Source organism: Dermacentor silvarum, chromosome 11, assembly GCF_013339745.2.
Source record: "Dermacentor silvarum isolate Dsil-2018 chromosome 11, BIME_Dsil_1.4, whole genome shotgun sequence".
Taxonomy (NCBI): domain Eukaryota; kingdom Metazoa; phylum Arthropoda; class Arachnida; order Ixodida; family Ixodidae; genus Dermacentor; species Dermacentor silvarum.
This window is the reverse complement of record NC_051164.1, coordinates 82,423,497-82,440,955: the sequence shown is the minus strand read 5'-3', so window position 1 is coordinate 82,440,955 and position 17,459 is coordinate 82,423,497. Positions and strand designations below refer to the sequence as shown.

The window sequence follows — 17,459 nt, the reverse complement described above, 5'->3', positions numbered from 1 at the left end:
AACAATGAGATGACGATTCTTAAATGATGACGATGCTATAACGACAACAGCATGATGACGAGGATAATAGAATGGCAAACATGGTGTGACGATGGCGGTACGACAACAACTGGATGATGAAGCTGCAATGACGACGATGGCACGCTCGCGACAGCATGACGACAAAGGTATGACAATGGATGAATAATAGTGACTGTCTGACGACGACAGCATGACAATGGCAGTAAAATCACAATTGAATGACGACGAAGAAATGACAGATAGAATGACAAAGAATAAATGACAACGATGGATTGTCAAAGGCGGTATGACAACAATGGGATGGCGCTACTGAGGTGATCACGATTGTAAAACAACAATGTAACCAGAATGGTATGATGACCATGGTGTGATGACAATTGTGTGATGACAATGGGGTGACGATGATAGCATGACAAGAGCCAGATGTCGAAGTTAGTATGACGACTACAGAAAGATCGCGACTGCATCACGACGACAGCATGACAACAAATGCATGATGACAATTGCATGACAATGATGCAATGACAATGTTACGAATGACGACAAGCCAACACTTTTGTCGCAAAGATTCCCTTTATTACCGCACTCCACGACTCTTCCCCCGCACTGTCCACATGCTGTCCGTCTGCGTGCACCATATGCAACACACACTGCGCCACCTGCTTCTTCCTTGCTCTATCGGTTCCACACTCGTGCCTCCTCTTCCCCTGGCAACTACAGTCAACTACGAGCGCGAGGCCTCTGTGAACCCCACCTTGCCTCGCCTCACTTGGAGCTCTCGGTCTGCTAATGCCACCACTTTCTCTTCACAACGAAGATGTCTTGACAACGATACGAGAACAACAGGATGACGAGTGCATGACGACAATGACCTGACAACTATCAAGAAGCCCGCATGACGACGATGACGTGACAGCGGCATGACGAGTCATATGATGAAGCTGGGGAGATGACAATTGCATGACCATGACGGCATGACGACGACTGTCTGCCGACGCAATGACAACACCATAATTATGATAGAATGACGAAAAAGGACTGATGTCGATGGAACGATGAAGGAAGTAGACTACAGTATGATGACACCATAACAATGGTATGATGAGAGTCTGATGACAAAGGTAGAATGATGGCAGTGGAATGACTGTGACAGCATCATGACGATATGACGACAACACAATGACAAAGATAGCATGACAACGGTACGAGGTTACGGGATGACGAGTGTATGACAACAATGCTTGACGACGTCAGCATCACAAAGCCTGTGTGACGACAATGGCATGACAATGACGGCATGCAAGAGTCGGGTGACAAAGCTGGAGTGACGACAACGAAACAACTACGATGGTATCATTACAGCGGTGTGACGAGTGCATGACAACTGTACCACGATAATGGCATGACGACAGTTGGATGACAAAGCTGAAATGATGACGATGCAATGACCACGACGGCATCCCAACCACGTACCTAGTGGTCAAAGTTGTTAGATAACTTGGGCCACTGGAATGGCATAGAAAGCATGACGTTGATGGCATGACGAGAGTCAGATTACGAAGTTGAAATGACGATGACAGAACGACCACAATAGCATCACGATCATGAGCCCATACCTAATGGCCCAAGCTGGTAGACAACGTCGCCGTAGGAGGCTAGATTGATAGACAGATGGGCGCAGAATGGCCAAGTAGGCAAAGAATGCTAATCGCATGAAAAAGATTATTCATGTCACTGAAAGCGGAGGTGGAGGTCACGCGGTATCACAAACAAGTGAAGAGTGCGCCAGTCAGCCCGGTACAGGTGGTTAAAGGCCATACAGCTAGTGTTACCGAAAGATGCCAAATTGGCCCTTCGAATTGTTCGCTTTTCTTGCAAATGGAGGAGACTTGCTCTTTTCTCTCGTCCCATACAGTGCAGAATCGGACTCGGTTTTCAGTAGCATGGTTATAGTATGTTTGTATGCTTCAATGGTGTCTGGTACCACAAGACCACCACATCAGGTTTCGGTGACACGAATAGACACCCTTTTCTCGTCCAAAGCCGTGCTGCACTTGGCGCACGTTTTTTTTAAGTTATGTTGCATTCTTGATAAGGTCAGGCACTATAGCATTAACTATTGGTTCAACAGCTGTCCAATAAAGAAATAAAAGCGTAACAAAAGTTTTCTGCCAACGCCCCTTCAAAGCCTAGACCACACGTAAGCTCTCGACTCTACGTGCCTAGTGCACCTTGCGAGGAATGGTGGTTCGCATCTACAAGAGTTGCACACCAGAGTGCATTCACTCCTGGCTAAATGCGTTGCAGACATCCCTTTGTATTGATCAAATGAGAGCACTTCAAAATCTGCAATCTGGATTTGGCTACTATCCGTTGGTCAAGCTGGAGCAGAACAAAGCCAGGCGAGCACGTGCATGCATTCCAGCCCAGTCATGCACATAGCAAACGTTGGGCTATATGCACTACAGTTGCACATAGCTGCTGCAAGGTACCACAACAAGCCCTCTCGCCGTCGAGACACTTGGACAACCACATGCTATGATTGGTCGCTGTGGATGACGCTCCAGGCAGGTGGCGACACGAGCAAGCCCAAGCGGTTTTTTAAAGCTGCATTTTTGTGAGCCTTGGACTGGGTTTCTTTGTGTTTGTTTGGCAACACTTCTGCCGACTCAATCAAAATGGAAACCTATCAATTTCAATAAGACTGGACTTCAATCAGACTGGAATTTCCCAGACTCTATCAATTGACTTGAGATGCAACACTGATAATGCTCCTCGGCGTCTCCTACTACAAGACGAGCAAAAAACAAGCACCAAAATATCCAGTTTCGTTCTTTTCATCAGCAGAATAAGTTTTTCGTAAATCCTTTTTTAGGAAACTCATCTGCTTTCATTCACACACAAAATTTTTTGAGTCTAATGTTAGCAAAGTAACATTTCTTTTTACGCACTCACCATGGCCAGGGTGGCCTTGAAAACTTTGGTAGTTGTCTTGCTGACTGGCGTTCGCCCCAGAATGGGCGGGTTTCCCGGTGTAGCCGAGATGTAATCTTCAAACGTGACGACTCTTTGTGGAGGCGGAGGCAGTGACTTTCTCCGTTGTGGCTGCAGAGGATAACACAATGAAGATTTCGTCAGTAATTTATTAAAATGAAATTTAAATCCTGCAGTTTTACGTGCCAAAACCACAATATGATTATGAGCCACGCTGTAGTGGGAGGCTCCAAATTAATTTTGACCACCTGGGCTTCTTTAGCGTGCACCCAATGCACGGTACACAGGCATATTTGGATTTCAGCCCCATTGTAATACGGCTGCCGTAATCGGGATTTTATCCGGTGGCCCTGGGCTAGGCAGCGCAACGCCAAAGCCACTACACCACCACGGCAGGTAGAAATTAAAAAAAAAGAACTGTGGCACAGTTCATCAGCTGCACTGAAATCCATATCAATTCTGAGACTAAAATCATTCCTCGAAGGTTTCCTCGGCATACTGCTTTATACTCCTCCTCCGCCATGTGCATACATAAAAATGCTGGAAAGGAAGGAAGTTGCTGCACTGACGAAGACAAGTTTCCGTGTCAAAACGTTGGCTCCAGCGACATTTTATTGCGATGGCAATTATATGGACACTCTAAGTGAATTTTCGCCATCGATGAGGCTATGCATATATTTAGGTATATGTATGCATATTCCATGCCATACTATATGCCATGCTGTATATGCGGGTTTTATTGCTACACTATTCTATCACTAAAGTTGCTCATACCAGGCCTTACATTCCTGACTAATTTCTTCCTCAGAATTTTGAGAGTGGCAGCCCACAAACGTCATGAAACATAATACTCACAGCACCATGCCTTTTTTCTTAAGTCTTCTCAGACTATTAAATATTAAAAATACAAAACAATATTGGAACTCCAACCTGAAAGTGATGCAATTTTACTGGCTCAGATCTTTACAGGCAGTGTAGTGGCACCTGTGCGAGGTCATTACAGATCCTACACGGCGTGGTTAATTTTTTAGGTGTGCCAGAAATTTTCATGCATGTGTATATATCACGTCCGCCTTAGTCGGACCCGCATGTAGTTAGAGCAACATTCGATAAGCTCACGCTCAACACTAAACCTTGCAATCGCAGCCAATGCTTCGCCCTTCGGGCGAAACCGCAAGTTTTCTTGTTCTACTACTTTGAATTCCTTCAAGCCTATGTCTTTCTGTGAACCTGCCTCTTGTATTTGGGGCCCAAGTATACTTCATGTGGTGGCCAGTGCATGCCCCCTTGCCATGCCCAAGATAATTTGTAAATGTGCAACCATCCCTAGACTGGTTGCGCCAAGTACTCAGAAAGTGATCAAACAAAAATTTCACGGTAGGTTTTGCTTTCATATGAGAGATGGCGCGACAAAGCTTATCAAGTGCCGTTTTTGCTCTCATATCTCGTTTTCCAACATGGCAGGCCGGCGCAAAAAGCGCCTGCATTTTTTGAACTATGCAGAAATTCAGGAACTTCGATGATGATTATGAGGTGTCTTAAAGGCACAATGACAGCAACAAAGAAGTCATGTTGCCTGAGGAACACTAATCATGTTGCTTAACTATTGTTAACTATCATGTCTATATTTTTTTTTATTTTTTTATTTTCAAGATTAAAATATTGCAAAATGTTTAGCAACATATCATCAATAAATACAATTTGTACATAAAGCCTGCCGATGTGCTACTTAGAAATTCAATTTGTTGCACTTTGGAACAACAACCAGCCCCAAAGGGTTAAAATGATGCTAAAGAATAACACGAAATCATTTTAGACTGGTAAAGCATTCTTTCAAAACTCTATTTCTGATAATTTCGCGGTAAGAGGTTGATTATTACATTAAAAAAATTACTGCCAACTTCCACCTCCCGAACTTCAGTCCAAAACGCCAGCATTCGTATGTCAGTATGACGTCATAGATTCCTCATATTTGGACCATTGCGGCACAGTAAAACTTGCTGAACTTGCGAAGTCCACACCTTGGCTCTTTTAGAATGCAATTTAGTTCATATTTACCAATAGAATAACTAGGCTGAACTAGACACCATGAAAATCCCTAACGCCACGGCAAGTTGGTGCGAGAACTTCAAGGCGGCCGCGCTGCCTGTCTTTTGCTTTTGCATGTTTTGTGGTTCACCAGGCCTCCTCTCAGGGTTGAGCGAGAGAAGTCGTGGTGGCCTGGTGAGACTTATCTCCAACGCCCTGTCAATGAACTGCAACATGAACAGCCATGTCCCCCCACCAACATCTCTTTCAAAATCATTCTACCACAATGCTGTGCTGCCACCTATGATCAGCATGTGGAATTGACAGGGGCAGCTTTACACAGATGCTAAAAACGCGTTTGTAATTGTTACAACCCTAGCCATACATGTCCAAAACAGTTATTGTTATAACCACGCAAACGAACAGAGCCTGTCGAAAAAGGAAAGGGTTAAACTGGTCACCTGCAATACTGGTCACAATAATAAATGGGTAGACAGCTGGGTCATAGCTGCTCCTAATCAGTATAACAGTATCCTCCTAGAGGCAAGGAAATAAAGCGTGCAACGCAATTTTATGCAATGACTGCCCCAGATTCGGTGACGCACCTCTGCATTTTCTAGGACTGTCGCGTTGCCTCTCGTAAAGCTCTCGATTATTGCCCTGTTCTTGTGAAGATCTTCCTCGGTGAGGTGTTCCCTCCTGCAAGTGGAAAGAAACAAAAGTCACACTACATGGCAACATGAACCGAAGTAGGAATTAAGCTAGTCACATATCGAATCACAGATTAACAAGTGCCTACAGCTTCATACCTTATATTGTCAACTGCGGCTTCAATTGATTAGTGACCGATTAGTTTGCCCCAGTCACTATTGATGACGACACATGCAAACAGCATGTTGCTAAGTAATTTCTACTTTCACTACTGCACTGTCTTTGCAATTGCTATTTCCCCCTCTACTTAGACGCAAGGTATTCTAATGTCAATTCTTTTCTTATGCGAAGTCAAAAAGAAATGCACACAAACCTTTTTCGAGACTCGAATGTCAGGCCATTGATGCTGTAGAAATCTGCTCGAAACTTCCCGACCATCTCCTGCGAAACAAAACGTTTCACAGTGCCTATCGCAACACATCAAAAGCTGCAACACTAACACAGCTCTACACTTGGGTCACTCCCTTCAAAGCAGTGAAAAGTATGCAATTATAGTACAGCAACTAACAACTTCGATGTGCAGTTACCTGCATTCAGGTGCTGGGAATTTGTGAGAAACAGGTTCATCTCAGTTACAGCATCTATAGCTGCACAGAGCATGTGCACTTGTTTCACGATAAGCTGACAAAAGGAAAGTGTCAGTTAAGTATGCCTAATCAAACAGACACTTTGCAACTGTTTAAGTGTACTTAATTTCTTGCCTATCATTGCAGGCATTGCAGGCATACTTAACCTGTCACCAATATTTTTTTTTTTTTTTTGTCTTGTTAACAAGGCTCCTTTCTAGAGTAGAAAAGAAACATGTTTGTCTTCAGTTGTATCGTCAACGTTGCGTTCTTTCCTCTTGGCTTCAAACTAAACAGCACAAAGGTTGTTCAAAAATGTTACCTTAACAACTAGCTCAATTTCAGACCTTAGTAAAGAACATAGTGTTTCAATTGCACTGGGTGATCCAGAGATGCTCTGGATGCTTAAAAAATTATGCTCGCAAAAGCATGCAGGGAAGAAAAAAAAAACGCTGCAGGCCGTTTTATGATGCATGTTTTAGGCATTCCGAGTTAAACATATTTTATGTCCAGTTTGCTTTAATAAATCTATTTTGGTACACTTGCGTAAAATGCACGGATACAAGCCAGAGAATAAAAGCTTAAATGAAACAAAAGACAATACAGCTCCCGCACGGGAGCCTTGTTCATTATCCCTTCACAAGTCGAAACGTCTTTTGTTCTAAATTTTTATTCTGTAGTCGTCGTCCATGTTTTTTATGCAACTGTGCTGACCAGAGCAGTTTTCATCAAACCCTGCATTTTATACAGCTAGTACCGTACTTTCCGGAGTATAAGACGCATTTTTTTTTCTGAATTTGGCGGCAGTGCGTTTTGTAGAACGGTGCGATTATGTACTTTTTTTTTTTCTGGAAAAACTGCCGTCAAAATCGGATTTGATGTTATGGCCACGCGAAGCTCACTGGTTGACTTATTTGCTACGGGTTCTGTGCGCGCTATCGAGGTGGCGGGTACGTTCTTCTCGTGATCGAGTTCCCGAGTGCCATGCGAGAAGGACGGAGCAGCAACGCAAGCGGCGGCAGGCCGACCGCGAGTCGGCCGACCCCGAATTCGTCGCATCTGCAGATTGCTGTCAACATATTGGCGCGCATCGCTATGCAAGCTACGCAGTTGCTGCCAAAGTACAAGCCGCCCCCCTCCCTCCCGCACTGCCTTCCCGCTTTCCTCCCTTGTGCGCGATTCGGCTCACCGTCGGACGCTTTCACTCGCACATACAGCATACGGCATGCAGGGACGATGTTATTACCCTTGGACTTTATATGGAACATCACGGAAACCATGACAACAGAAATGCGCTTGGAGTGAAAATATATGGCACCCATACGCTTGCTCGTGACTCCCGTTCACGGAGTGAAATGTCACTGTAATGTTTTTTTTTTAAATCACTTACCAAACGAACAAGTGCGTCTTATACACCGGTGTGACTTACATACGTTTTTTTCCGAAAAAACTTCCGTTTTGAGGGGGGTGCGTCTTATACAAAGGTGCGACTTACGTACAGACCGTAAAATATGGTATATATGTTTTGCAAGGGTATTGCTAACAAAATTTCTCATATACGACATCCAGCATAATTGTCTGTACTCAGGTTCGTTATAATCAGGCTTGACAATAGTGGGTTCATTCAGTAGGCTTTTAACATAAGTAAAATTTGCACGACGGTGAAAGAAATGCAGGTGTTGGAGCACAAGAGCTAAGCTGCAGTCAGCACTGTACCACTCACGGTTTTGTCCTCCCGCATCAGCCAGCCGGACTGTGCCCTCTGGAACGTCACAGTCTTCGTTGAGATCTGGCCGGCCACAATGTCGCTGCTCATCAGTATGTCCACCTCGTCCTCAATCTCGGTTTCTGTATCCTGCACATGGACGTCAACTCTTTTCTTACCATGGAAAAACAATGACACTGCTTTTTGAATGCGTTAGTACCAATTCTTTATTCAACTCACCATCAGGTTTACCAGAACATGTTATATATCAATAGAAAGCTCATGAAATGCACGTTCCAAATATATAAATTTCAAACACAAACTTCAGGGCATAATACATAATTTGCACAAAAAAAGAACTGTACTAAAAAATACAAGAAATGTTTACAATTTTCGCACTGATAACATAAAAAAACAAAATCCGAGGGCACCTAAGCACTTATGAGTTGTGAATGCGAAAGTAATGTCCAACTGAACCCCCCCCCCCTCTTTTTTTAACGACTTATTAATTTATTATGGAATTTTATTGAACACATAATCATGATTATAGTAACGTGCCATACATAAGAAAAAAGCTACACAAACATGTTTTCCAGAAACGTTTACGACACATGCATGTCAGGGCATAATATGTAATTTCAGAAATAAAAACTTCACTGAAATTTTAAAGAAAATGCTTACAGTTTTAGTCTGAAAGAAATAGAAAGGAAAGAAAAAATATTGTCAGGTATAGAATGCTTTTAACTCAAACACCTGCAGCACATGAGAATTTCAACGTTCTGGCTCATCAGGAAGGTGAGCTACAAGAAACGTTTTCTGCCTAGTGGTAACTGCCTTTTTCTGGTAGGCATTACAAATTTGGTCAAAACGTCACACACTGCCCATTTTAGGTGCTTTGTGCACAAGTGTGCATGCTAGCACAGTGCATCAAAAGCAAAAGCAGCGATCAAATTAATGATACTCATGATGTCTCGCATACATCTTGGAACACTACTGATCAGGCCTGTGCTGGAAGTTTGAATTATGTGCACAATCGCCAGACCGATAATTTGGACATGCTTGATTACTGGGAAGGCTCTGCGGCACCGCCACTGGCCCCATAAACAAATGTCTACAAATGACCAAAATTTTGGACTCCTTACAGTGCATTGTGCGATAATGCGGGCTCCGACTGCACGGCCACGTCCTAACTTCACCGAGTTGAGCAGAAATGAAGATAATATTGTTTCAATACGTCATAAGCCATGTCGCCAGCTACTCCTCAAAGCCGAAACTACAGAAGCCAAGTTTGGTGCAGTCGCTGACTGCACCAAACTGCACGACAAGCCAAGCGCTTAAGTCGCAAGGACTGCATTTGCGATTTGTGCCAATTGTCGTGCGAGTTTCTTTCCACTCTTATTGTCCACCGATCGTGGCCTACTCATCTCGTCAACGCGGGCAGAGCGGCACTCTGATCACTGACGAAGCATGAGAAACATGAAAAGGAAAATAGCATGAAAGGTATCACTAGAAATTTGTGATCACGGACCGTCAGGCCAAAGGCAAGCGTATGTGCACGCAACAACGCGTTGACAAACTTCAACCATATTCTCGGAAAATCACTTTCGAAGATTCTTTCATTTTGCTGACATTTCGAATGACTAGCAACGAACACGTCGACGGGTGGCAGCATTTCCACAATGCCATAAGATAGCGCTCTTGGCATCGTGCCAAGAACACTATAAATGAGTCTTGCGCTAGTCACACAAAATTGAAGGTGTCCTGGAAAGTGATGATCCAAGCCTACGGCACACCTTTATTTGGCGACTTGAGGACTACGGTCACTTATCTTACGGCAAATCCGGTATTTCGAACTCTCCATTATTCGGACTTTATGGTGGTCCCCGTCGAGTCTGAATTATCGATCAGCGACTGTAAAAAGTTGTAAAACGAGTTGGAAGGTAGGCGGCTGGGTGTTTGTTCTGTCTCGCTATGCCATCATGCAGTGGGTTCGCTCCTTTCACTGTTTTTATGCAATCTTTTACATCAGGCATGTCTTTTTCAAATGGCTGGACAGGTACTTTTGAAGTATGCTAGACATGAAACAGTTTATAGTCTCACATCTGTTACTCTTGCATGGAGTCCACATTTTGATAACTTTACAAAACCCACTGCAGAATTGATAATTCGTAATTTATTCTGTAGCTGTACACTTCTCATGACTCTGAAGATGCAAGAAATGAGTGAAAGTAAATTTTCAACGTATTGAATTAATTGCCACCTGAAAGGGCTGGTGGTAGCGAATCGCCACTGTTATACGCCGTAGAGACTCGGTAAATAAGACCTATAAAGTAATGCCAACATCTTGATGACTCCATCTGTTAGCAACAGAAACCAGTGAGCCGTCAACAGGCAGAAGACGAAACTCGCCACTTATAACAGTCTATACCAATTGTCATATGATTGACTGATTCGAGGGGTTTGACATCATGAAACAACACTGAGGCTATGAGAGGCGCCGTAACGGAAGGTTCCAGATTAATTTTGACCACCGAGGGCTTTTTATCATGCACCTAAATCTAAGCACACAAGCGTTTTTTGTGTTTCGTTTCCGTAGAAATGTGGCGGCGGCGGCCGGGAATCAACCCTCCACCTCGAGCTCGGCAGTGCAACGCCAGAGCCACAGAGTCATCAGAGAGGAATGCACCCCGTTAACGCAACCTTGCTTTCCGATCAACGTAATGTAAGGCAGCCGCTGCTGTCTCCATGGCAACTATGTTAACTGTCATTGCCACGCTGGCTTAACAAGCTCATTTATGGAATTGCATGAAGACATTACTTACAACACAATGAATCTGTGTGAAGAGAAATACAAAATGATAAGAGATGCGGCCATTTACTACTTGGCCACGTGAGTGTGTCCCCCTTAATGGGTTGAAAGCGAAGACATACCCAGCCCCCCAACCCTCCCTCAATCACATCTGCCATCAAGTTAACCAGATTACAAGCAGCTCATTGCGTACGATAGATTGTTTCACAATTGACAGAGACTGTCACATTAAAGGGGCTTTGGAACACTTTTCTAACTAATCATAGAATGGCCTCACTATAAAAAGATGTCATTTCGCGAATCTCATGGTACAAAAATTATTCGAATCCTTTAGGTTTAAGTGGAGTTATTGCACCAATATGTGGCTTTCCCTCTCTTTTCGCCTCCGCTAGCTCGTTGGAAGCTACACAAGGAAGTAGCCAAGGGGGCAAAGCCCTGCTCAAAATATGAGTGTCTCGGCCGCGAAAGGGCTCGTCATGGCACCCGGTGGAGACAGCGGTAGACTACGCTGCGCATCACGCCACTGCTATCTCGGAGGTCATGCGCAGCAGATGCAGTTACGTGCAACTGCTGTGCGCAGACCTGCAGTGCAAAGATGAAATGATTTGTCTGTCTTTTTTGAGATTGCAGACATATATGTTTCAATCATTTAACTCAAAATTAGAAATTATGTATTACTGAGAATGTTCTCGCGATCACGAAATCAGCCAATAGCTGTTGGTGTATCTAGCTGCTTGTGATGATGCTGCATGACGATATTGTGGAAGCAAAAGCAAGCAATTTTTCAAGCAAGCAAATTTGACACAATATAGTAAATTCCTGTTGCATGCAGTGCATTAATATTTGGCTCATGTTGACAGGCGTCTCTTGCATAACCCAGCAACATTTTCTTACTATGTTCAAAAAATGTTTCAGCATCCCCTTTAAGGTAACATTACAGAATAAGAAATCCGTTCTTTCATGATGGAAACATGAACCTTAGAACTAACACCCACTGCAAGGGCTAGAGGTGTAACTGATCACATACAATTGCCAAACAATAATTCAGACATGCTCAATTATTTCAACCAGCTTTATGGTGCCGCTACTCACTTCGTAGGCGTAATTTACAAAGACAATCAAATTTTCAGACACCTTACGGCAAGCTGTTCGATAATTCAGACTTTGCCCACATGAACTCATTATAAATGAGCCATCGAGTCAAATAAGAGCGACAGTTTTTGCTTTGATTTGTCTCAGACACCTCCTTGTAACTGAAAGTAGCAAAGCAGTGCCCGGGACAAACCAGGCCGCTATGTCGTAAACGCTGTTTTTGCAGTTTGTCAAATGGTTTTCTAGTATTCAGCATTTGTTCCCTTACATGTTAACTTTTTTTTTTTCTGGTTTGCTGCCCGTAAGCAACAAACCAGAAAAAAAAAAACATTCTTGCTGTGTTTCAGTATTAGGTACGAAGTTTCTGGTATCTTCTACCAACACTGAATGGCAAGCAGCAAGCGACATTTGTTGGCTTAGAACAGAAACACGGCATGAGGAAAAAAAAGATAGGCATGCGATTTATTTTCTTTTGAGAGCACAGTCAGAGGAGACTGACCAATGCAATATTTCCGGCAGCAGTGGTATCACACATGTAATGAAAAGCAAATACAACATACACCTATGGTTAGCACATGACGAGAGCTGTCTGTAAAAGTTCCAAACTAAATCACAGGTGGTTTGAGGTGAATACCACTTCCAGTTTACTACTAAGTGTAGCTTCCCTATAACTAAAAACGTTCCGGCAATATATATATATATATATATATATTCCATTATGCTTATTGTGATGCACTCTACACATTTAGATAGAATATAAGCATTTCTTTCTGGTATTTATATGTCCCATCCTTGAAGGGTTAAATAGTGCCAAGTTCTTGAGAGACTTTATTGGCTGTGCTACCAATTGTTGATACTCAGAATTATGAAACCGATTCAATTGACGACAACTCCACCCTGAATGTCTGCTCCAACAAGGACGGCAACGAAGTGAGGAAGATGCCAGACAATGACTGTTGCAAAGAAATCGTACAATCGTTCAGTTATCAGGGCACAGTCATCCTTGATTCAAGTTGCCAGCGAACGGAGATTTGGCGCATGCATGGAGCATCTATCTGTAGCAACAGCAAGACAACGGTAAAAATACAGACTGATCAGGTCGAATGCAAGGATAGGTGCATATGCTGCAATGCTTTGACAAGCTTTCTTTTTGGCCAATTGTGGAATAAAGTAACTTATTTTTTGGCGAATCTACTTGTTCAGACTCCCAATTATTTGAACTTTAAGGCAATCCCTGCAGAGTCTGAATCATCGATCAGCGACTGTATTCATAAAAAAATTTTCAAATTGGGAAGATTTGTACTGTATGTTAGGCAGTAAATAATCTACAATCTACAAAGCACCAGAACGACCCTAAATATTGTAGATGTCACAATGAACATATACAAACTTATGAATTGTGTTCATAATGCACTGTAACGCTGAAGTGCTATCGCAATCTCATAGTCATCCCTTAAATATTGCGCCAATTTTTGTGCAAATAGTACATAAAAGTACATGCACAAGAGTCAAGCCATTACTGCCACAAATGACAAAGTCACTGCTACAGGACGCCAAGCCGAAATCTTCACCTCGTAACGGACGTTTTGGTAGACCTTCAGATTGTTGTCCAGCACTGTTAGAGACTTGGACGGTTTGTCGTTGCCCGTAAAAAGGAAAGTGATGTCTCCGCGCTCCCATTTCATGTCATTGAAGTCGACGAGTGTCGTGTCTAACCTGAGGGGACAGAGCAAAATGTCAGGTACAGGAAGAGGACAGGGTTGAGGAATGAATGTAATCTGAACATGAAACACCAGGTCCATGTTCTTTTTGCAAGAATTCGTTTCCGTTGTTACTGGTCTCGGTGAACATGATAGCAATCGCATGCCAATGACAACTGCGCTGAGCGGTCAATCCCGACAAAAATCGCCCACAGTGGCACATGCAAGCCAGTGACGAAGGGTGAAAGGACGTGGGCCAAGAAAAAAAAAACATTAAATCTGGTTTCTTAAATTCTCCATCATGCACATCTTACATAATTGTCGCATATTTTGGGGCAAAGTTAGAGAATCATAGACCTAATTTATGACTTCCTTAATTTCAAAATTTTCGTAACCTTCCTTTTAAAACACTGAAACCAAAATCCTGCAACAAATTCCGTTTAGGTCAGCTCTGCAGCCACTTAAATGACAGCACTTGTACACTCTATGACAGAGTTATTAGCAAACTCTGAGCTAGACTAGGGCTAAAACTTTGAGGCACTTGTTTCTTCACAAATAAACAAGCGCAAGTAGAAAACATACATGCATGAGCTCTTACAGTGCTTAAAATGGCAAGCTAGAAACTTTCCACAATTGAATCAAGCAAGGCTAACTGCTCTTTTACGACCCTATTATTGCGGCTGCAAAGTCACAACTCAAATAATACACAACAAAAAGTCAGTTGCAACGGCAAGGCTACCGACATTGACAAGGTAGAGCAATGTCCTCACGGGAAATCTATTCAGGCAGATAAAACATCCGGTTGTTTGACAAAGACGTGCACTGTTGCTGCGCATTGTCCAGAGAAAGTGATAACAAATGTGTGCATACTATGTCGCCTCAAACCACACACCGTACTATTTCAGACCTAGGAGAGTGAGAGATAAGCCTTCTGGAATGGCAACAAAAGGTTCCAGGGACGCCTAAAACACAGAACTAATCAGGAATACAAACAAACAAAACACACGTCCTTTAGTTGTGAATTTTTTCTGCTCACAAAAAGTAGCTTGAAGCTGAAGCAATTCGGGCAAGCAAAACAAAGAACCGAGCTGCCACTGTACCATGTTCAGGGACGGCGATAACAAAATGTGCTAATGCTCTGTTGTCTCAAAACTGCCTGCTATCTATCTAAGACAGTAGCCCGCTTTGTCACCTTACCAAGACGAGATAAGCTTTCTGAACAATAGTTTCAGTCAGAGACAGCTCAAATTGAGTGTCACAGGAAAACAATGAGAATGACATATCCGTTCTAGCAAATTTTACAGGCAAATGCATTTGAAAGGGTCTAAAACTGACAAATGCAACAGGATTATGATGCAGGAAACGACATCCCTCTTCCCATTGATGAAAAGATTGATTCATTAATTCACGGGGTTTAGTGTCCCAAATTACCAGTAGGGCTATGAGAGATGGAGGGCTCTGGTTCAATTTTCACTACCTGGAATTCTTTAACGTTCCCCAAAATCTAAGCGCAACAAGTGTTATTGAATTTTGCCCCTAATAAAATGTGGCTACCGTAGCCAGGAAACGCACCCACAACCTTGCGCTCAACTGCAGAGTGCTGTAGCCACCGCAGTGGCATTGATGCAAAGAACCACGGTACTTTTCCATAAATAGCGAATTTGCTTCCTTGACAGACGATGTGTGAAATCTGCAAGCGTGCTTCTCCACACATCTTGTATCGCCTAAACCAAGATGGTGTACCTCTGGGTTTAGAATCACAAATAAGGCATCGTAACATGAACTGATGCCACCATCTCTGCGTCCCTCCATTGTTCGTCCCAAGTTTTGAAAACGCAAATGTCAGCTTCAGCAGCACTGCCACAAGCACGAGTGCAGCCATCTTGCTTACACTTGTCAGAATTCCTGCTTACTGAATTTCACAGTTATCAAATATGATTGTAAGTAGCATGAGCTCGCAGCAATCTACACGCATCAACATACCTGCCAACCTCAAGACTTTCAAATTCGTAAACTCCAGACCGAAAGGGGGGGGGGGGGGGGGGGGGGGGGGGCATGGAAATTCTGCTAATAAGTGCAACTTCAAACATGCTTGGCCGTACTGACGAGCCTTCGAGCACTGGAGTGCGGGAGCCGCACTGCGCCGGATGCAGCAGCTGGTCACACAAAAATTGGCAAGGCCAACAAAACAGGGCATACTCTCGAAAAAAAGCCTAGCAAAGGCAACAGGTGAGATGACCTCCTATACGGAAACTGTGCATGCCACATTGACCCAAAATCCCCGTCGTCTCTGGGGGCGCCACTTACGTAGGGTGGGTCTCTATGTTGAGAGCAACGACAATCTGTTAGTCAGGTCATCCAATGACCCGACAACCTGCAGACAATAAAGGTTAAGGCGCACACCCCTATCTCTATCCGCGCGCCCTACGTAAGCGGCACCCCCGCCCATCAACAATGGTGTGGCTTTATTAGAAATTTTAAAATATCTTCGCGAGTAAAATCAATTTTACGTAAAAACTGAGTCGACATTCATAAAATCCTAAGGTGGGTAAAAATTTGCACGTTTTACGGAAAATTCGGAAGAGTTGGCAGGTATGCATCAATCATCATCAAAGCATCTCTTACCTTTCATCAAAATCTTTTCTTAAATTTTAAATTAAACATATTGTACCTTCAATCTCTCAAGTTTATCAACTCAAACAGCCTATCTTCTCAGTTTAACGCCTGCTGTGCAAACAGGCACCCTTGAAATCACTCTTAAATCAACAACAGCAAGACAAGCACAGCTCCGAAGTGCTTGAGAATGTTTGACGAGAAAGGACAGTGCCTGTCCATTAACGTGCAAGTTATTGTAGAAGCGTGTTACACATCACATATACGAGGTCTGTTAGAAAAGTATGCAACTTTTTTTTTTTCGAATACCTGATGGATATGAAACAAGCGCGCTTGCATCAGCCGACCTTGAACCTTCGTGCACATGCGCGAATTTTTTCCCACCTGCCGATAGCGTCAGTCGCTGAGACGCAGCGTTTGAGTGAGGTAGTGCGCAGTGCTCTCGTCGGTTTTTTTATTGCAAGGAAAATGACGGAGCGACTGGAGTAACGCTACTGCATCAAATTTTGCCAGAAACTGAGCGACAGCCAAGTGGAAACCATTCAGAAGATTCAGACAGCTTTCGGTGACAATGCTATGAGCAGCACACAGATTAAAGGGATATGGACACAAAAGTTGGCGGGTGTTCTTTTGCGTCGTAACAAAAGTTGAACTGTTGAAAATGACGAATACAACAAGCTGCTTTGAAAAAAAAAGAACGAGCAACATCTTTATCTTTTTTGCGATTTTCTGTTGCACCTTGCCTCCAAACGGCCGCCGGCACAAGCTGAAATTTGACGTCATAACACCCACCCGCACGTGCATGCAGCCAAGGTTGGCCACAGCCGTCGCAGTGTTTCCGGTCCCTTGCAGCGTTTGTTTAACCCCTTTCGGCAATCTTCGCACGTGGTCCGTCTGAAACATTATCCCCATCGGAGCGCCACACAGGTGGTGCGTCTTACATGCGCCTTCCCGCGGTCATCGCTTGATATTGACGTGTTCGTCACGGCGGAAGGAAATGCCCAGACACTGCTGTTATAACAGCATCGTCGCTCGTGACACACCGTCTCACACGTTTCTCAGAGACGAGAAGGTGCATAAACTGGATACCTGCCTGTCAGCCATCACGCCCAGCCTGGAGACTTCTAAAAAATGACTTCATTTGCACGGACCACTTCGTCGACGATGATTATGTGACCAGCCCGGCTGTGCTGAAAAGCATCGGCATGCCGCTCAAAAGG

General features: G+C 43.6%; 1 protein-coding gene across 3 annotated transcripts in view; it reads right to left on the bottom strand.

Annotated features, from left to right (window-relative positions):
* The window catches only part of LOC119433260 (ankyrin repeat domain-containing protein 13C-like), a 51,399-nt gene that overhangs the window by 23,625 nt on the left and 10,315 nt on the right, over window positions 1-17,459 (bottom strand). For all 3 annotated transcript variants that reach the window (XM_037700407.2, XM_049659070.1, XM_049659069.1), the window contains exons 6-10: window positions 13,498-13,642; window positions 8,044-8,175; window positions 6,068-6,135; window positions 5,649-5,742; window positions 2,977-3,126 (exon numbers count right to left, since the gene is read on the bottom strand). In XM_037700407.2, the coding sequence (XP_037556335.1) occupies window positions 2,977-3,126; window positions 5,649-5,742; window positions 6,068-6,135; window positions 8,044-8,175; window positions 13,498-13,642 (589 nt within the window). The remainder of the gene's footprint in view (window positions 1-2,976; window positions 3,127-5,648; window positions 5,743-6,067; window positions 6,136-8,043; window positions 8,176-13,497; window positions 13,643-17,459) is intronic.